Genomic DNA, 22,692 nt, shown 5'->3' on the forward strand with positions numbered 1-22,692 from the left:
TCCACATTTTATCTCATTTATAAAAACTATCTGCAACCACTCGTTCTTCAGGACACAACATCATTGCTCCCTGGTATTTCTTGATACCTATTCAAAATAAAGAAGAACAGGAGTACTTGTGGCACCTTAGAGACTAACAAATTTATTAGAGCATAAGCTTTCGTGGACTACAGCCCACTTCTTCAATAGTCCACGAAAGCTTATGCTCTAATAAATTTGTTAGTCTCTAAGGTGCCACAAGTACTTCTGTTCTTCTTTTTGCGGATACAGACTAACAGCTGCTACTCTGAAACCTATTCAAAATAATTAATCCTTAATTTCTGAAAATGCTTCATTTTTAGCTGTAAATTGGCTTTGAAATATTTCCTAGCTTTCATTTTCCTTGTCACCATTTTTTCACATAAATCAGGGATGGACAGACAAAATGGTATCTGGATCCACCAAAATTTCAGCCACCCTGCTATACACTTCTCTGCATATTACTCACAAGAGCAGCACTCATTTTCAAGGAGCAAACCACAACCAAGTATATAAAAGGAGCAGCAGCCTCAAATTTGTAATTCCTATCCACTGCTGGAGACTGCAAGTCTCAACACCTTTGCTCCATATCCCTTTGTAATTTTGTCAGTGTTAATTAATGGAGAGCTTTGTAGTGAGAGTGTTTAATTTTAAAATGTTTATATATATATATATATATATATATATGCAAACATTATGTTACTGCATGTTGTCTGCGATTTGAGACATTTACTACTTCCTGTGGCCTGCTCCGGGATACGGACACTGATTTAGTATTATATCATTGCCAGTGTCCCATGTATTCTGCAGAATTCACTTCAGAATCCACCGCTTCCCACAGATGTGTGCTTCAGGTGCTCAGTTCACAACTGCTGCAACAGTTATGCAATTTCTACACAAAGTTTTGTAGTAACATTCAAAATCTGAGGCAGAATAAAATAAATTGAATCTAATATCAAATGACATAAGCAATGTTGTACTGGTCACATTTAATGCAATAAGTCACAGATAATGATGAGAAAACAGAAGAATGCCAGCTAAATTGGAGTTTGCTAAATTAATTGTTTTAAAGTATTTGAATGAGTGAAGGAGGAATGGCACTCTCAACAAAGGACTCAGGTTTTATGGTGTTAAGTATTTCCCACTTTCTTACTTTATTTTACATTAAAAGAAAATATGGTCAGAGCTAGTTAATACAAGTCAGTTGTGAAAACACTGCCTGTTTGCATTAACGGGGCCTTAAAGCAATAGTACATGAACTGTTATCAAACTGGATTAGTGTTTTCCTGCAGACTTTCTTTGGCACACGGACAGCAAATCCTATGTGAATATTCAGAACACAAACTCCATCAGATGGGCTAATATCTGGATGCCTGGGAAGGAGACAGTATCAGTCTGTAGACATTTGCAATTTAGAGATCAAGCCACAAAGCAAAAGCAGACACAATCATAGTCCCACAGTTGCTCACAGTACAATACCTCTGCAAATTAACAGGAAGAAAACCCTTGACTGCTTGGTACTTAGTGTACAAAGCAGGGATGACTTATTGACCCCAGTGAACCAGATAGCCCATAAAAATAAAGTAAGTGACAAGTCAATCATCTAGAGAAAGCCAGGCAGTGTTGTGAGAGAAAGATTAAGAAGAGCATGATGGAAAATTATCTTAACAAAATACATAGGCATGTGTCTGCTGTGGTTGATAAATCCTTTTTCATTCAGATTTTCCACTTACAAGTGTTTTGTTTCATTTCGTTTCTGTATTAGACGATTAACATTTACTAGGGCTGTCAAGCGATTAAAAAAATTAATCGCAATTAATCGCGCTGTTAAACAATAACAGAATACAATTTATTTAAATATTTTTGGATGTTTTCTATATTTTAAAATATATTGATTACAGTTACAACACAGAATACAAAGTGTACAGTGCTCACTTAATATTTATTTTTGATTACAAGTATTTGCACTGTAAAAAACCAAACTAAAATAGTATTTTTCAATTCACCTAATACAAGTACTGTAGTGCATTCTCTTTATCATGAAAGTTGCACTTACAAATTTAGAATTATATACAAAGAAAACTGCATTCAAAAATAAAACAATATAAAATTTTAGTGCCTGCAAGTCCACTCACTCCTATTTCTTGTTCAGCCACTCATTCAAACAAACAAGTTTGTTTACATTTGCAGGAGATAATGCTGCCTGCTTCTTGTTTACAATGTCACCTGAAAGCAAGAACAGGTGTTCTCATGGCATTGTTGTAGCCGGTGTCTCAAGATATTTACATGCCAGATGCACTAAAGATTCATATGCCCCCTCATACTTCAACCACCAGGCCAGTGGACATGCATCCATGCTGATGACGGGTTCTGCTTAATAACAATCCCAATCTGAGTCAGATGCCACCAGCAGACAGTTGGTTTTCTTTTTTGGTGGTTTGGGGTTTGTGGTTTCCACACTGGAGTGTTGCACTTTTAAGACTCCGGAAAGCATGCTCCACACCTCGTCCCTCTCAGATTTTGGACAGCACTTCAGATTCTTAAATCTTGGGTCAAGTGCTGTAGCTATCTTTAGAAATCTCACATTGGGACCTTCTTCACGTTTTGTGAAATCTGCAGTGAAAATGTTCTTAAAATGAACAACATGTGCTGGGTTATCATCTGAGACTGCTATAACATGAAATATATGGCACAGCAGGAGACATACAATTCTCCTCCAAGGAGTTCAGTCACAAATTTAATGAATACTTTTTTTTTTAAAATGAGTTTCATCAGCATGGAAGCATGTCCTCTGGAATAATGGCCAAAGCATGAAGGGGCATACGAATGTTTTGCCTATCTGGCACGTAAATACCTTGTAAGGCCAGCTACAAAAATGCCATGCAAACGCCTGTTCTCACTTTCTGGTGACACTGTAAATAAGAAGAGGGTAACATTATCTCCCGTAAATGTAAACAAACTTGTTTGTCTTAGAGATTGGCTGAACAAGAAGTAGGACTGAGTGGACTTGTAGGCTCTGAAGTTTTTGAGTGCAGTTATGTAACAACAAAAATCTACACTTGTAAGTTGTACTTTCACAACAAAGATTGCACTACAGTTCTTGTATGAGGTGAATTGAAAAATACTATTTCTTTTGTTTATCTCTAACTGCAAATATTTGTAACAAAAATAACATACACTTTGAAATCAATTACAATGCAGAATACAAGGTATATGAAAATGTAGAAAAACATCCAAAATATTTAATAAATTTCAATTGGTATTCTATTGTTTTACAGTGCGATTAAAACTGCGATTAAAAAAAATAATTGTTATTAAAAAAATTAAGTTAATTGCGTGAGTTAACTGCAATTAATTGACAGCCTTAACATTTACTATAAATCTCAGTAGCACAAACACTATTAAAATGTTCCATCTTGGACGACAGTACATTCTCGGGTAGAAAAGGTCCCCAACCTCAAATTAACTTGTATACTTCTCATTTGTGTTTCTCTTATTACGATCAGTCCCCACTGCCCATCTCAAAAAAACATGACGGTTGCCAATAAATCATTATATTCAATTTAGTAACATTAAGCAAGCACTTCTGGTAAATTGTACAGGTTCCACACTCTCCCCTCCCCCTCCCGCCAACTATATGATACAAGTCAACGGAAATAGAGATAAAAAGATTAATTCACTTCCAATTTGCTGAAGCTTCCTTAAGATTTTCTTTTAAAAACATTAAGAACTTCAAAAATTAAGACCATTAATGGAAGTGTTATGATTAACTTATAACAAGTGCATTAAATATCAATAAAACATTAAGTATGCACAATTAAGTAACCAAAATTAAAGAATTGTCAAAAGTTAAAGTTGTGCACAACTAACCCCCCCTTTGTGAGTGCGCATTATAATTTAATTCTACCGTCTGTTTTGTTTTCTCAAACAATTTTTTAAAAAGTTAAGAACGATATACCGCTGTAGCATCTTCCACTGTGTGGTTCTGTGTATGTTAGATACATAGCCTATTACAGATATTAATGTATAATATATGCATGAAAAGAAGTGTGATACTGAATTATGTCAGAAATAGTACACAGCTGCGTAATCGAAGATTACGGCAGTGCTCACACATTAGGAAGTGGAGTTCAGGTTGCAGTATAGTCTTAACTTTGGCATTTCTGGGTGGAGTGAGAAACTGCAACATTAACATTTTCTTAAAGTTTGCTAGAAGTTTTTCTGAGAAAAAGGAGGAAATACTCCATACTCAAGCTATTTGGCTAGACAACCACAATGCATACAGAGAAGGGCCACTAGGATGATCAGAGGAATGGAAAACCTGTCGTATGAAAGGAGACTCGAGGAGCTCGGTTTGTTTACCCTAACCAAAAGAAGGCTGAGGGGGGATAGGATTGCTCTCTTTAAATATATCAGAGGGATAAATACCAGGGAGGGAGAGGAATTATTTCAGCTCAGTACTAATGTGGACACGAGAACGAATGGATATAAACTGGCGGTGGGGAAGTTTAGGCCTGAAATTAGACAAAGGTTTCTAACCATCAGAGGGGTGAAATTTTGGAACAGCCTTCCAAGGGCAACAGTGGGGGCGAAAGACCTCTCTGGCTTTAAGATTAAGCTTGATAAGTTTAGGGAGAGAATGGTTTGATGGGATAACGTGATTTTAGTCAATTAATCAACAGCATGCCATCGCTGGTAAACAGTATCAATGGTCAACGAGGGTCTGGCTGGAGAATCTTGCCTGCATGCTCGGGGTTCTACTGATAGCCATATTTGGGGTCGGGAAGGAATTTTCCTCCAGGGTAGATTGGCAGAGGCCCTGGAGGTTTTTCGCCTTCCTCCGCAGCATGGGGTGGGGGTCGCTAGCTGGAGGATTCTCTGCGACTTGAAGTTCTTAAATCACAGGATTTGGGGACTTCAACAGCTGAGTCAAGGGAAAGGGGGTGGGTCAGCTTTTGTGGCCTGCATCTTGCAGGAGGTCAGACTAGATGATCATACTGGTCCCTTCAGACCTTAAAGTCTATGAGTCTATGTAAGGAGTGCACACAGGGATGTAAAGGGTGCCTATGGAGTTACCTCACTGAGCACAGTGAATGCGGCAAGGCTCCTACAAAGAACTGCTGCTTTCAAGACACACCTTAGGAGATGGGGTCACACTGACAGATTGAGTTACAACACAGTGCTGCCTCACTTCCAAGATGCACATGACCTGCGGATACCATGTAGCCAAGAAGAAGCATAAGGCAATGGAAGGAAGCTGTTTGGTGTTCAGAATTTTTGAAAACCAGGCAGATATTTAACTACTGATTTAGGAACCTAATTTTAGACTCCTATATTTGAAATTCTTATTCTGCTCTACAAATTTTAACAGCACTTCACTAACACCATACGTCTTTAGGCAAGTAAACTATCATAACATTTTAAAAGAACCTGTGATGTTCAGCTGTAAAATATTAATCTGAAAACAGATAGAATGCAAAGTGAAACAAATGCTTAATGTAACACTCCCAATTTACAGTAAAAATAGGGAGTTGCTGTAATCAATAAGACACTGGAGTCAACTGTCTGTGATAAATGCACAGAAAAATTACTTTTTTTGTGAACCACAAAATATACACTTCCCATGTCTGCTTTTAAGTTTCAACTACATAATAGGCTTTCCAATTCATTCAACTCTGGAAAAGTCATCCCTGTACTGTCTCCACAGCTGGATCTTTAAGTCTGAACAAAGTTCGACCAACTAAAACATTGAGTTTTTAAATTAGCCGTTTCTTACCTGAGGATTGTTGGCCTCTACTAACTTGCACTGGCGCAGGAACAGCTTAAGGTTCCCCCAGTTCATGAAAGGCAGCAGCACCATGGGTTTCTCCCCATCTTCTATACTGACATGGGTGATAGGGAGCAGGTTCCTGAAAGATGAGAGCAGATGCTCCTAAATTTTAGAAAGGTGATATCTGATCAAAGTTAGCAAGTTGTCTAAACAAAAGAACCCACTATAAATGATAAATAGAAGTACAGTAGAAAAGGCAATAGATTATTTAACAAAATAAAGTAACAAGGTCTCCAAATAACTTGAAGCTACATGTTTAGGAATGTGTGCAAACATCTGAGTAGTTTTCCATCAAGAAAAAAAAACTTTTGCATGATCCAAAGCTGATTAAAGATAAAATCCCACTGAAGATTATTATTTACACAAACTATGAGTGTATCTTCAGTTTGGAAATGTATCCATCTCTTTAAAATGCACCTATACATGTTACAGATTCCATTATATTACAGTAAGCATAGTTTATAGAACTGAGCAAAAAATTGGCATTTCCATTTTGCTGGAAAATGATAGTTTGACATTTGTCCTACACAAGGAAGGAAAGTCAATATTTGAATATTTTCATGGAACAAAAGTCTGAAAAACACTGGGTTGGAAGTGCCAAATCAAAATGTTTCATTCTGAGTCAGCTTAATTTTAAACTCATCTGCCTGTGGTGCTGCGGGGATTTATGGGTGCTGAAGCTATTGTGTTATTACGGGCTGGCTGAATCTCCTAAGATGCACCACGCAAAACAGCAGATCCAGTTTAATGCTGAACTGACGTAAATAAAGTGTTTTGGTTCTGTTCAACAATTTTAATCTTGGTCAAAGCTACCCACATAATATTTTGTTTCAGTTTTCCCCAATTTACTATGGAAAAGTCATTTACAAAATTCTCAACCTGCACTAGTAATTACTTTATATAGTACTTTTGATGCAAATTCCAAAGCCCTCTTTCTAAAATCTGTTTCAGCATCCCAGATCCAAGAGAGAGAGAGAGAGAGAGAGCGAGTGTGCATGTGCGTGTAAAAAAAGAGCCCCTCCCCAGAAAAAGTTTACAATCTAAACAGAAATCAGATTGGGGGAGAGGAGAGAAGAAAGCAAATATACTTCTACACTGATACATTTGAGCATTTTCATGGGAAGCATTATTTTGTTTATTTCCTTTAATCCAATCTCTCTTTTTAGCCATAAACTAGAACTTTAAATTAAGCATGACTCTGCAAAGAAAAGTGACTTAAAAAGGCAGTGTGGATCTTGTTTGTGTTTCAATGATTTCCGTATCAAACTCCTTCAGATTACACGATTGCTCAATTGTCAATACGTGAGACTTGAATGTCAAGCTGGATTTGAATGTCAAACTGGGTTCCTTCCTGCTCACTTGCTATTACCAGTTAAAGATCCTGAAAACCAAACGAAGCCCTCAGTGATATCTCAAACCCCAGTGAATGGAGATTGTCTTGGATGACGTACATAAGTCCCTTAAATACAGACTCCAAAAATCATGACAATAATTCATGTACACTACACCCATGCTATTAAGCATTCTTACATCCTAGATGCTTCCTATTTAGCAACACATAGTACTGCTTGGAGGCTTATAATTTTTTTGCATCCATTCTACTCCTTGTTGATCATTGTTATAACACTATTGGCAGGATTTATATCTTGATATGCAAGAATACTTAATAGCGTGAAGTATAGGTGGTGACAGAATGTACCCGAGTCCACACCCTATATATGCTACTGTAATAACACTGGTCTACAATTTTTGAGAAGTCGTCTGCTTCAGAGATAAAATGTGCTATTTATTATGTATTTTGATGTGCTGAATTCAAATATGACAATTAAAACAACTGATTGGCTACTGTTTCTAAGATATTTAAGTTTTTACATTTTATGTCTATGTATATTGTGTAGATAGTAGAGTTTTAATCATAAATTGTTAACCTAGGTCTTTTCATGTGTTTATGGTTGCTTTACATGATAATTTCACCTGTCCTGTTTATGTAACACTTTAAAAATCAGCAAAAGGGTTATATAAATCAAATTTATTATGAAACAAAAGGCAAAAAACTATTATGTACATAGTTTAGTCCTATTCAGTGTCTACTCGGCGCTTCTTGGCTTGTCTCTTGTATTCATTAAATGGAGCATCTCTTGTCACTGTCCAGCAATAGTCTGCAAGCATTGATGGGCTCCATTTGCCCTGACAGCGTTTCTCCATTGTTGCAATGTCCTGATGAAATCGCTCGCCGTGCTCGTCGCTCACTGCTCCGCAGTTCGGTGGAAAAAAAATCTAGATGAGAGTGCAGAAAATGTATCTTTAGTGACATGTTGCAACCAAGGCTTTTGTATGCCTTGAGGAGGTTTTCCACCAACAACCTGTAGTTGTCTGCCTTGTTGTTTCTGAGAAAATTTATTGCCACTAACTGGAAGGCTTTCCATGCCGTCTTTTCCTTGCCACGCAGTGCATGGTCAAATGCATCATCTCGAAGAAGTTGACGAATCTGAGGACCAACAAAGACACCTTCCTTTATCTTAGCTTCATTTAACCTTGGAAATTTTCCACGGAGGTACTTGAAAGCTGCTTGTGTTTTGTCAATGGCCTTGACAAAGTTCTTCATCAGACCCAGCTTGATGTGTAAGGGTGGTACCAAATCTTCCTTGATTCAACAAGTTGTGGATGATGAACACTTTTCCTCCCAGGCTCCAATGCCTGTCGGAGTGGCCAATCTTTCTCGATGTAGTGGGAATCTCTTGCACGACTATCCCATTCGCAGAGAAAACAGCAGTACTTTGTGTATCCAGTCGGCAGACCAAGCAAGAGAGCAACAACCTTCAAATCGCCACAAAGCTGCCACTGATGTTGGTCATAGTTTATGCACCTCAAAAGTTGTTTCATGTTGTCATAGGTTTCCTTCATATGGACTGCATGACCAACTGGAATTGATGGCAAAACATTGCCATTATGCAGTAAAACAGCTTTAAGACTCGTCTTTGATGAATCAATGAACAGTCTCCACTCATCTGGATCATGAACGATGTTGAGGGCTGCCATCACACCATCGATGTTGTTGCAGGCTACAAGATCACTTTCCATGAAGAAGAATGGGACAAGATCCTTTTGACGGTCACGAAACATGGAAACCCTAACATCACCTGCCAGGAGATTCCACTGCTGTAGTCTGGAGCCCAACAGTTCTGCCTTACTCTTGGGTAGTTCCAAATCCCTGACAAGGTCATTCAGTTCACCTTGTGTTGTGAGGTGTGATTCAGAGGAGGAGGATGGGAGAAAATGTGGGTCCTGTGACATTGATGGTTCAGGACCAGAAGTTTCATCCTCTTCCTCCTCCTCGTCTGACTCAAGTGAGAACGATTCTGGTGCATCAGGAACCGGGAGTCCTTCTCCGTGGGGTACTGGGCGTATAGCTGATGGAATGTTTGGATAATGCACAGTCCACTTTTTCTTCTTTGACACACCTTTCCCAACTGGAGGCACCATGCAGAAGTAACAATTGCTGGTATGATCTGTTGGCTCTCTCCAAATCATTGGCACTGCAAAAGGCATAGATTTCCTTTTTCTGTTCAACCACTGGCGAAGATTTGTTGCACAAGTATTGCAGCATATGTGTGGGGCCCACCTCTTGTCCTGATCTCCAATTTTGCAGCCAAAATAAAGGTGATAGGCTTTCTTAACTAGAGTGGTTATACTGCGCTTTTGTGATGCAAAAGTCACGTCACCACAAATATAGCAGAAGTTATCTGCACTGTTCACACAAGTACGAGGCATCTCTGCTCACTTCAGCTAAACAGAAATGTGTCCCTTTGCAAAATCAAACACTGACAAATAAGAGAGCATGACACTGTATGATTTCTAGAGCTGATATAGGGCAATTTGTTCAGCAGAGTGATGTAAGCTTTGTTATGATTGCATCATCCATGACTTCTAGGAATAACATGATGCAATTCATATCATGTATGATGCAATACCAGCTTCAGATTGCATCATTCATTGTTTTGCCTCAAAAGCAAGTACTGTCCAAACCCAGTCATAGATTTATTCATAGATCCAGTCAAAGATGTATTTTAGTCATTTCTGGTTTAAACTGAGATCCCTTCCATTTATAACTCACTTATCCTCCGCCATTCCCAAGTCAAGGGTCGTATATACTGACTCAATAGCATATCTTGAAAACTAGAGCCAATCAACAATTTTAAGCATCATTTTCGTTCTCAGTGACCCAGAATTTGTAAAGTTTGACTACATTTATTTCAGAAGCATTTTGGCTGTAGAGCAGTGTAATCTTCTGAGATATCATTTAAAAACTATTTTCTGATCAATAATATCATGGCAATATGCATGTAGCAGCATTATATATGAAGTTATAAACATAAATTGAGATTATGACTAGGGCCACATCTACACTACCGGCTAAACTGGTACTGCTGCGATCGATGCAGTGGTGTTGATTTAACTGATCTGGTGACGACATGCTAAATCAATGGGAGAGCATCTCCCACTGACACAGCGCAGTGTACACACTGTGGTAAGTGGATGTAGCTACGCCGACTTCCGTTACGTTATTCACGTAACTTAGATTTATTTACCGTGGTAGTGTAGACCAGCCCTAAGGTTTGGTCTACTCTACAGAGTTTGGTCAACGCAAGGCAACTTATGTCGACCTATGAAGCGTCTACACTTAATTTCATTCTCACCGACAGAACTGCCCCACTACGTTGACTTAACTCCACCTCCATGAGCAGCGTAGTCAAGGTCGATGTAGTTTGGCATTGCTTACCTCGACTGTTACTGGCTTTCAGGAGCTGTCCCACAAATGCACTATGCTGACAGTACAACTGATACAAGCGTTCCTGGTGAGGATGTGCACCATCAATACCAGGAGCCAAGTGTAAACAATGCACAAGCGATGTAATTACTGTGGCAGCGGTATGCTGACATAAGTCAGACTGACTTAATTTTGTAGTGTAGACATGGCCAGTAAGTTTTCCGGAGGTGTCTGGGGAATGGCCAAACCAGTTTCTCAGAGACAAAGGGCAAACTGATGCCTCAGACAGGTGTAAATAAGGCTGATGGGCCAACTACTCACTAAGCGGCCATTCTTTGGCAGGAAAGGGGGGGAAAAAATCAATCTACATCTTAGTAAAGAAACAGCATGAAAAGTCCCCTTCCAAACAGACTGCCTGTTCTCCTTGCTCCCAGATGGAAATACTTCCCAAAGGAAGGAAAGGACTATAAGAAGATGCAGACAACCCCAGGCACCTCCACCTTCCCTATCGTTCATCGATTGACTGCATAAATATGGACAAAGGAAGCAGCCATTAAACAGAAATGGTCCTGGCCTAAGAAGTTTGTCCAGTGAGACTGTTGAGAGCACGTGGTAAGAAACTTTGCTTTGAATTTAACATAAGTTTGTTAAGTTAGGCACTAGTTGCATTTTATCTTTATTTTTCTTGTAACCATTTCTGACGTTTAGGACTCATTACTTGTATTCATTTAAAATTGCTCTCTCTGTAGTTAATAAACTTGTTTTATCTAACCCAATGTGTTTGAACTGAAGTGTTTGGGAAACTCTCTTTCGGATAACAAGATGTGTGCATATAATTTCTATTAATAAAATGACAGTCTTTAAATAAGCTTGTACCATCCAGGAGAGGGCTGGGCAGTACAGGACATACATTTCTGGCGGGAAATTAGGACTGGGGGTGTGTTGGGGTCACCCCACAATATAATCAAGGCTAGCAAGAGCCAAAGCATGGCTGGTTAGCTGCAGCTCACACAGACATAGCTGGGATTGACCTGCATGCTGGAGGCTGTTTATGAGCAGTCCAGACTAGAGGCTGGAGTAGTAAAGCAATGTAAAGGGCACCCCAGATTAGAAGGCAGGGGTGATACCCAGGGTACACTCCAGACTATCTGTATGTCACAGTGGTGTACAGGAATTATTGGCAGGATTGTGTGATGACTGTGTTACTGGCTATGGTTGGAAGATAACCAGGGTGTGGATGCAAGTCTGACAGCACATATGCTGCCTTCTTCAGCATCAGCAAGACAGCACATGTAACAAACTTGTTAATTTATATGGTCTCTGGAATAAGTGCCTGCAGCACCTCATGGGACTGTGAGGTGGTAAAAGGTGCATGCTAAATGCTCTTTACTTTAGTGTTCATTCTTAAAGGGTCTTTTCAGATTTTTATAACTTTGCCAAACATTTTTTGGCTGAAGTATTGTACATTTAAGTTGGGAAGTGATTTGTTTCTGAAATTTTTAGCACTGAAAAGACACAAATATTATTTTCAATACACATGGATATAAATTTAATTTAAAGCCTCTTACGGTGAGAGTGAAAGTAGCAGTACTCACCTGTGATGAAGGCCTCGGAGTTTACAGCTTTCTGTCAGCATCATTGTCACTTGCACTTCTGAGGCTTGATCTAAAAAAAAAAAAAAAAGACAAGACAAGAAGGAACTGTAACCAATATTCATTCTGTAAACAAACTAAAGTGTAATTTTTTACAAAACTGGTTAAATAGGCAAATGCACAAGTGACCAAAACTGATTTTCAAAAGGCCAGCTTAAATAAATCAAGTGAACTGACTCAAGATCCTTCTGAAGTGAATGCAAAAGTAATTATCTGCATTAAATGTTCTTTATTTTCAACTTGTAGCCAGCTGTGGATATACTAGATATTTTTTCACGCTTCAACTGCACACTAAAGAATACCCGATTTGATTTATTACTAGATTTATTAATTTTAACTAAATATAAAGTAAGGTAGGTGAGTTTTGATGGCCATTTTTGTAACACTGCTCCCTTTGACCACCACCCACAAAAAATAACCCATACACTTACAGCGAGAACTCTACAACAATCACATATTACAGCAAGGAAAAAAATGGACCAATTCAAAATGAGGGTTTATTTTTTAAAAAAGTTTATACATTTCCTCTCCTAATTTTTTAAAATGTCTTTTCAAAAACAAAACAAGGATTAGACAAACATATTCAGGAAAATCCCTTATTGAAGCTTTCTTACAACTGCTCCAGAATCCTTCCTACCCTCACATATGCATAGCCAACCTATGGAATTCACTTCCACAAGATACTGAATCTGAGCTTGGTCGGATTCAAAATGTCATCTTGTTCACTGAACTAATATTCAGTTACATTAGATAAGATACAAATGTAAAATGCATAAACCCTTGTACCTATGAGGTAAGTCAACTGGTTGGTGTGAGCAAAGCTTTTCCTGTAAGGACATGTTACTTTATTAATGTCCATTATGAGGGGGTCACACCTTAATCTGCAATGTCTGGTACTGGTTACCTTTTAACCAGGATAGTGAACCACTGGTTTAATCTGATATGGCAATTTCATGTTAGTAACAATCCTATGTTTGATTACTATAAACCCTCACCTGTAGCGCTTCCTGCCTGGAAGTGTTGGAGTTTCCCAGTGAGGCAAGAGGGGGTGTTTCTGAGCAGAGAGACAGGTGTTTGAAGCTGTTCTGAGCTGGGATGGAGCAGTGAGAATGGTTTGGTTAAGCGAAAGAGGGAGTAGAGTCAATTGGTGAATGTGTGTAGGTAAAGAGATGCTATTGGGGGCAGGGGAGGAAGAGAGGGAAGGGAAGGTGCTTGGGACAAGTATAACAGGGATAAATGTTGCTGTATTGGTCCCAGGATATTAGGCAGTATCTTTTCTTGGATCAACTTCTATTGGTGAAAGACAAGCTTTTGAGCTATGAAGAGCTCTTCTTCAGGGATATATATCATTTTCTCCCTACCTGGCACCCTTCACGGCAGGAGAGTCACTGTACAAAATCCCCTAGTGGACTGTTGGCCTCTATTTGTGGATATGCTGCTGGAAGCAAAGATCTGAAACAGCTTAGTGTGCTCAGTATGATTTCTGTTAATCATCAGCCATTACTCCCCACATCAATGCTGGTACACAGGCCACACTGAAGATCCCATTGGACTGTTTGAACAAGAGTCCTAATTTGGAGCATTGGTAGCAGAGAGGAAATGGAGAGGAGTAAGGTACTCCGTTCATGTTTCCTACTGCCATTCCTACAGGGCAGATTAAGGTTATCTTGTGGGAGTAGAAATCTGTGTAGTATTTCTTGCAACAGGAGGCTTTTGGGGAGATATATGCTGCTGAGGCCTTAACTGAGCATTTCCTGGTTTTAGAAGGCTTGATGTCTCATGTTATGAAAAGGTATGGTGAGCTTTCTGGTAAGCGATTTAAATATGCAGTGAAGGAGACAAAAATTCCTATGTAGTCTTGTGCACCAAATGAGAGAAACCTCAACATTTTATTAAGATGGAGACCTTGTCTACACTACAGAGTTTTGTTGACAAAAGTTAGCTGTTGTCAACAAAACAGTGGGGGTGTACACCCTGAAATGCTCCTTCCGCCGATGTAACTCCTCTGTTATGCCAACAAAATAAAACCACGTCAACAAGCAACACAGAGCTTTTTGGGACGCTGAGCGATGCAGCGTCAGTGGAGACACTGAGCTTACTTATGCCACCCTAATTGGCCTCCAGGAGGTGTCCCACAATGTCCATCAGGACTGCTCTGGTCAGCAGTTTGAACTCTGCTGCACTGCAGTTACACAGACATGCGCCCATGGATTTTAGGCCCAGGAATTTCTGAAATTCCTCTTCCTGTTTGCTCGGCACGGACTGTTCACACAGCATGTTCCCAGCTGACCATGCTGGCTTTCCTCAACAGACATGGTCCTGCTTGGAGTACACCAGAGCTGTTGGATGTGTGGGGAGAGGAGGCTGTGCAGTTGCAGCTTCACTCAAGCTGTAGTAATTTTGATATCTATGATTGCTCGTGGCATGCAGGAAAAGGGACACAAAAGGGACACGCAGCAGTGCTATGCTGAGATCAAGGAGCTGAGGCAGGCATACCAGAAGGCCAACCATCGCTCTGGTGTGGCACCAAAGACATGCTGCTCCTATGTGAAGCTGCGAGCCATAGTCGGTGGCAAACCCAATGCCACCACCGAGAGCCCCATGGATACTTCGGGGGACTGGAGGCAACAGCCAGCAGTCAACCTCGAAGACCAAGTGGTAGATGAGGAAATGGAGCTAGAGGGGGGACGTGGGACACGTGATAGGGTCGTCTGGTGACGTGACAAGCCAGGACCTCATTTTGACTATGGAGGGGTCTGCCAATCCCAGCACGATGGCTCTGGTGTGCCTGAAGCAGGAGGGGCTAGCTCTGGTAAGCATGCCTTTTGCTTTGATATGCACACTGAGGATAGGCGACTACCGTCTCATTTACTTTGTTATATGACAGAGGAGGGATAAGGGGTAGAAATTAACAACAGAGCCTACACAGCTATGCAGTGGGGGACCAGTGGAAAAGTTTTGTCCCAGGAATCCTCCATAGTGAGGACAATATGTTTCACAAAGTGCAGCAGTCAACAGATACAGCAGATAGCAAAACAAGAGCGTGGAGGGAGACAGTTAATGACAAATTCAGACTGGATAGCCTGGAAAGGAGACAGGAGCAGGAGTGGATGATAAAGTTACTGGAGGACCAGACAGAGATGCTCAAGTCCCTTATAGCACTGCAGTCTGAGCACATCTGTACACGACTCCCCCTGCAGCCAATACAGAACGCCATTCCATGCCCTCCCCAAATTCCCTCAAACACATTGCCCGCATGTACCCCTTGCACTCCCTCCCTAGAGACTGGTTTCATGATGAAAGCTGGAGTTACAGCTGTGAGTGCCTTAACTGAGAGACTGTTCCTCACTGGTATGTCCTGTTTGCAAACAAATAAAAAAAAAAAGGGCATTTTATCCTTTTAATTAAAAGTATAGTCTTTGAAACAAAGTGAGTCTGTGCGTCATGCACACGGTATTTGCTGCTAAAATTCAAAACAGTGGCTATAGGCAGGAACATTAGCTCACTACAATTAAAGCTCAGGAAGAAAGCATTACGGGGGTCATTCAAGGCAGCAGGTAAACATTGCCTGGCCAAATGCATCACAAAGACATTATTGGGGCTGTGTTCCCTGTAAGCTGCACGCTTGGGCAGCTGTACAGGAGAGATTTAAGTGGCACCCAGCTGATAGAGCACATACAGCCAGCAGCATGTGTTCAGGTGTCCTTCCCCCCACGCTGCTCCATCCTGCAGCTGCTCCTGGGACCCTCCTGCTGGCTGTGCAGAGTGGGGAGGAGAATGCTGATGTTAGGGTGTCCCCCTCCCCTGTACCCCATCTCCACAGAGCAGGGCAGAGGGGACAGCCTGGCTCAGGAGGACTTGGAGCTACTGAGGTCTGAGCGCGTGCCTCTCTTAAAAAGACAGTGCACTTTTTCTGAAATTTCCCCAGCAGCCAGCTCAGTCTCTCTCTTCCCTCCCCCCTCCCACCCCATGTACCCCATCTTCACAGAGTAGGGGGGAAGGGAGAGAGACAACAGGTCTCAGGACCGAGCAGGAGAGCTTTCAGTAAGCATTTTAGAGAGACAGTGCACTGCTTTTCCCACCAGCCAACACACACACAGTCTCTCTTACACACAAGTCTCTTTCACACTCGCCTCCCAACACATACTTGCATTATTGTTGTTACTTCTTGCTACTTCGTGCAATGCACATATATTCTCTGTAATTTTATTCTTTCAAAGTGTTATTTTAGTGTTTTGACTGGTCTATGCATTTCATAATTTTTATTTCTCTTACACTTAAAATTTAATTCTTTGAGTAGTGAGTTCTAAAATGCCTAACCTGGCTGGAGTAATTATCCCTATGGTCACTTAAAAAAATGATATATATCTCATATCTAGGTTTTGTGTTTATATTGGTGGCGCACATAGGCACATACCTCGGTGCACATAAAATGTATTCTGCACTTGGATGGAAAAAATTAGAGGGAACATTGCTGGGGGTCATTGTCAAAATGCTCCTTCAAAGCCTCCCTGATTTGAATAGCTCCCTGCTGAGCCCCTCTAATTGCCCTGGTATCTGGCTGCTCAAAATCAGCAAGCAGATGATCCACCTTAGCGCTCCACCCCTAGGGAAGCTTTTCCCTCTTCGCTCTGCAAATATTATGCAGAGCACAGCAGGCTGCTAAAACCATCGGAATATTATCCTCACTGAGGTCTAATCTGCCAAAAAGGCAGCACCAGTGACTTTTTAATCTGCCAAAGGCACATTCAATGGTCATTCAGCACCAGCTGAGCCTGTTGTTGAAGCACTTCTTGCTGTTGTCTAGATTCCCAGTGTAAGGCTTCGTGAGCCAGGGGAGCAAGTGGTAGGTGAGGTCTCCCAGAATCACTATGGCATTTCCACATCCCCCATTGGAATCTCTGGTCTCAAAAGAAAGTCTCAGCATGAGCTTTCTATACAGTCTAGTGTTCCTAAAGATTCATGCATCATGACTCTTCCCTGACCAATCCACATCGATGTCAGTGAAACACCCCAGTGATCCACCAGCGCCTGCAAAACCATAGAGAAGTAGCTCTTATGATCGATGGCACCGCAAGATGGTCTGGGGGCAAAATTGGGATATGCATGCCATCTATTGCCCCACTACAGTTAGGGAATCCCATTGCTGCAAAGCTATCAAGTATTTCTTGCACATTACTCAAAGTCACTGTCCTTCATAGCAGGAAGTGACTAATGGCCCTACACACTTCCACAACCACTACAGTGGACTTTCGAACTCCAAAGTGATTTGCAACTGATCGATAGCGGTCTGGAATTGCCAGCTTCCACACAGCGATCGTCGCTCGCTTTTCCATTGCGAGGGCAGCCCTCATTCTGGTGTCCTTGCGCTGCACTGCTGGAGCAAGCGGCGCACACAGTTCCAGGAAGGTGGCTTAACATATCCAAAACTTCTGCAGCCACCGCTCGTCATCTTATACCTGCATCACGATCTGATCCCACCCCTCAGTGCTCATTTCCTGAGCCCAAAACTAACAGCCCAATGTGTGCAGCTACTCTGTGAATGCCAGCAGCAATTTTGAATTATTTCTTTCCATTGCCCACAGCAGGGCAGGCACCACAGATTCATTTTGTTCCACAGCTCATGAAACACTGCAGGACCAGCTGCGTTGTGTTCATAATGCTGATCACCAGATTGGTCAGCAGTTCAGGATCCATGCTTTCAGGCAGAGATGGCGGGCATACAGTTTACAGGGGCTGTTCAAAAACAGCACAAAACAAGGTCGGAAGCCCATGGAATGATGGGATAGAAAGAACTGCATCATGGGACAGTGAGCATGCCCCCATGATGCACTGCAATCTGTTCCCAGATCTCCCAGTGGCAGAAGGTGGTGAGTTGCGCATTGGGATAGCTACCCACTATGCAATGCTCTCTTTGTTGATGCAAGGGCACAGACTGTGGACACTGCTGACACAAGGAGTTGTGTGGATGTGCACAACCGATGTAATTAAAGCAGCTTAAGTAGATTAAACACTGTAGCATAGATATGGCCCGAGTTACACAAGCAATACAGCCCTCATTTACCAGACTGAGATTGTTAAAATTTGTTCTTATGAATAGCTGAACCTTTCCAGAAAAATGCACCCTCCAGGAGAGACTAGACTTGGAAAATTCCAGGCCAAAACTAAGTTACAAGAAGTTATAGGCTACTGGAAATGAGATCTCAGAATAATGCATAGGCAACTTTAATTACCAGTTTCATTCCCACTACAGTTGAGCCCAGAACTACTACATTGTGAGGAAAGAGTTTATTTCATTTTATGTTTTATTTTAAAACCTGTAAGCTTGGCTTTTATACCTCTCAGAAAGAGGAACTGACCCTGCACTCACGTAACTACTTTTTGGTATTTTAAAATTAGAAGTTACATTGCAATAATCTAGTGTTCCAGGTCAGGTAGTTTAAATTGGCTGTAAAGTCTACAGAACAAGTTAAGCTTGTTTAGAAAAAACTCCTACAGTGACAATGAATTCATCCATCTCTTCACAGTAATACTGTTGCAGACCGTATATTTCTTTGTCAATGCCCTTCCTCTCTCCATCATGAAATCCAACAATGGCTCACTGAAAAACTACAGTATGTTCCATTGTTTCCTTCCAGCTCAGAAAGAACAAAATATTTTAGGGGTAAGGCACCCAAAGGATGATTGACTTCCATTCAAGTATATACGGAAATCCAAATCTTATCTTGTGAAACAGTTCCAGCATCCGTATTGTGTATTCTTATCAATATTATTTCCTTGTTTTCTATAAGTCAGCCTGTTTCTGCGGGAAAACAAAATTATATAAATGCAACGCATTCAGGACAAACAATAGGAGCACAAAGCCAAATCCTGCTCTGAGTTACACCAACGATAATGTAGAGGAACCACATGAGAGTCAATGTAATTATTCTGGATTTACACCAGTTGCAGCTCAAAAGAATCTGGTCCACTACTTCCAAAGTTTCTTTGGAAGAATGACTCATGGCAAAAAGGATAAATGGATAGAAATAATGCAACTGTCCTGTTGCAGTTATTATAATTCATTTTAAAAACTATTTTTTCATTAGTTATACTGGCCAAGACATTACAAAATGGTGATAATTGGGGTCGTAAGTCCATATTTAGGAACCAAAATAAGTAGCCTGATTTTCAAGAATTCCAAGCACCCAGAAGCTCCCACAGCCATCCAGCTTTGAATGTCCCCTGACATTCATGTAATAAGGAATGATTTTGATAGTGTCTATTTGTGCCCCTGGAAGATCTAGAATTATATATAGTGAAGTTCTACAATTGTCTTGCATCAGTTGTGCTGTACTTTGGATAGAACTTACAACAGCACACACAGAACTCTTCAGCACCTACTTCCTTTGGCATAGGGTATTCTGTCCTTATAACATTTGGCAGAATGCAGCCAGCACCTGTAGTGCTAGCATTGTGAGAAATCTTTGCACTTAGGCTAAACTATGGTGACTCCTTATAGTGGTCTTAACTTCCTCTACTTGGGCCATAGGGTAATTCGGTGATTGAAACCATGACAAATCTCTTGTATCACAGCCTCTATTTATGGGCAGTGCTAGTAAGAGGCCACATTCTCCAAGATTATGACACTGAATTCATGTGTCAAGTTGCAACTTTGAGTTTAAGGGCTTGTCTACACTGGCACTTTAAAGCGCTGCAACTTTCTCGCTCAGGGGTGCTGAGACTCCCGAGTGCTGCAAGTTTCAGTGCTGTAACATGCCAGTACAGACAGTGCCCCAGCACTGGTAGTTGCGCCCCTCATGGAGATTTTTTTTTAGAATGCTGCCGTGGCCCTTAACATTGCCAATGAAGACGTGTCCTAAGCCAAACGCTCCAGGGTTCCCAAAAAGTAACAGAGCCACAAGTCTTGACACCTTGAAGAATTTAAAGAGCTACTCTAATCACCTTTTGAGATGTTAATTTGTTAAAGCTGCTTGCCTCTAAATGTTGATAGATATGTGCCAGAACCCAACACTCCACACCATTACTGCAACTCAATGCTTTAGAGTTTGTATGTGGCATGATCACTACTTCTAGGATCAAAGCACCCAACATCCCGTTTCATGAGACTGCTCTGTGCCAATATTCCACAATAGTTCAATGTCTCAGCAACCAAGAATTGAGTAATAGCAGAGATCAAGACCAAGATTGTCGAGCGACCTATAATTCTGGATGTCCAACTTGAGACACCTTAAAGGATCTGTTTTACTGAAAGTGCCGAGGAACCTCTTAAAAAAACTTCTTCAGACAAGATGGACACAAATAACGGAAGACATCCAAGATCACTAATTGCTTTTGAAAATCTTAGCCCAATGTCTCGTGTCAAGCTGTTGAGCAAAGATATCATGTGGAGCAGCATAAGAACAATCTGCTACTTCCAGCCATAGAACCAGGCTGATCACCTAGCTCTTGATATGTTTGTATTGATACCTAGCACGATGGACCAGGAGCACATAGCTAGCGGCTCAAACGGGGGGGTCCGTGAGGCGGACCAGCACCAGGTTCAGGTGCCACTGTGGGATGGGGGAAACTGACGTACGGGAAGAGACGATCCAATCCCTTAAAGAATCGGCCAGTCATAGCATGGGAGAATACCATGTGGCCCTGCACCGGTGGGTGGAAGGCCGATATGGCCGCCAAGTGCACATTGACGGAGGAGGGCACCAGGCCCTGGGGTCTAAGGTGAAGGAGATAGTCCAAAATAAGCTGGATTGGGGGCAGCCATGGGGGAAACACCCCACTCTTCCGCTCATCGGAACCAAGACCACTTTGCGAAGTAGGCTCAGCGCATGGAGGTTCGCCTGCTTTCCAAGAGGAAGCGCTGAACCCCTTCCAAGCACATCCTCTCCTTCCGGCCTAACCATTGAGCAACCACGCTGGGTTGGGGTGGAGGAAGCGGCCCTGGTCCTGGGAGAGCAGGTCTGGGCGGGATGGCAACAGCCACGGCGGGGCGACCGCCAGTCCCATGAAGGTACCATACCAATGCTGCCTGGGCCATGCCGGGGCAATTAGTAGGACCCGGGCCCTGTCAGTCTCTCTTTTCCAGGACCTTGCCTATCAGTGGGAACGGTGGCAAGGCATAGAGAAACCGGCCCGACCAGGAAAGGAGGAAGGCATTGGAGATAGCACCCCATCCCAGCTCCCCAGGAGCAGAACTGGAGACAGTGATGGTTCTGCCGGGTCGCAAACAGGTCCGCCTGGGGAGTTCCCCACTCTTGGAAAAGTCTGTACATCACCTCTGGGTGAAGGGACCACTCGTGCTGAGAGGAGAAGTCCCTGCTCAAGTGATCTGTCTGCGAGTTCCAGATGCCTGGTAGGTGGTAGGCCTGTAGGCAAATGTCATGGGCTATACAGAAGTCCCACAGCCTGAGGGCTTCCTGTCAGAGGCTCGGGCCCTGCCTTGCCTGTTGATGTAAAACATTGAGGCCATGTTGTCTGTGAGAACCCTGACCACCCAGCCCTCCAGGTGCGAGCGGAAGGCCATGCATGCCTGGACGTTTATGTGGGGGCCAGGTCCAGCGCAGACCACAGACCTTGGGTCTGAATGTCCCCCACACGGGCTCCCGACCCCAGGTCCAATGCATCAGACACCAGTCCCATCGATAGGGGCCTGCCTCTGAATAGGACCCCGTGGAGCATGTTCCCCAGGGAGGACCACCATCATAGGGAGGCGATCATGTGTTTGGGCATAGTGAGGACTTTGTCCATCCTGTCTCTGGCCTGGGAGAACGCCGAGGCCAACCAGAGCTGGAGGGGCCTCATCCTGAGTCTGGCGTGGCGGAACACACATGTGCACACCGACATGTGACCGAAGAGCTGGAGGCATGCTCTGGCTGTTGTCTGGAAACCTTGTGACCGTGTCGATGAGCCCTTTCAGGGCCTCGAACCTGTCCTGTCAGAGGGAGGGAGGCAGTGGCTGACGTGCGTCCACGACCGCCCCGATAAACTCTATGCGTTGTACTGGGACTAACGTGGGCTTGGTGTCGTTTACCAACATGCCCAAAGTGGCGCACATGGACAGAAGGAGCGCCACGTGATCCCAAACCTGCGACCAGGAGCTGCCCTTGACCAGTCAGTCATCCTGATAGGGGAAGATCTGGATCCCACGGTGCCTGATGTAGGCAGCCACCACCGACATATACTTTGTAAAAAACGGGAGGACCTTAAATTGGTAGTGCTCCTGCCCAACTCTGAAATGGAGAAAGCGTCTGTGCCCCTCGAATATATGGATGTGGAAGTACACTGCCTGCAGATCGAGGGCGGTGTACCAGTCCCCGGGATCCAGGGAGGGAATGACGGAGGCCAGGGAGACCATGCAGAACTTGAGCTTGACTGTGTACTGGTTCAGGCCTCGCAGGTTCAGGATGGGCGTAAGCCCCCCTTTG

General features: G+C 42.4%; 1 protein-coding gene across 5 annotated transcripts in view; it reads right to left on the bottom strand.

Moving 5' to 3' along the window:
- RYK (receptor like tyrosine kinase) overlaps nt 1-22,692 on the bottom strand; it is a 104,680-nt gene that overhangs the window by 11,920 nt on the left and 70,068 nt on the right. For all 5 annotated transcript variants that reach the window (XM_034780762.1, XM_034780759.1, XM_034780757.1 and 2 more), the window contains 2 exons: nt 12,212-12,281; nt 5,795-5,927 (listed from right to left, as the gene is read on the bottom strand). In XM_034780762.1, the coding sequence (XP_034636653.1) occupies nt 5,795-5,927; nt 12,212-12,281 (203 nt within the window). The remainder of the gene's footprint in view (nt 1-5,794; nt 5,928-12,211; nt 12,282-22,692) is intronic.

The sequence above is a fragment of the Trachemys scripta genome, chromosome 9, assembly GCF_013100865.1.
Source record: "Trachemys scripta elegans isolate TJP31775 chromosome 9, CAS_Tse_1.0, whole genome shotgun sequence".
In the NCBI taxonomy this organism is placed as follows: Eukaryota; Metazoa; Chordata; order Testudines; family Emydidae; genus Trachemys; species Trachemys scripta.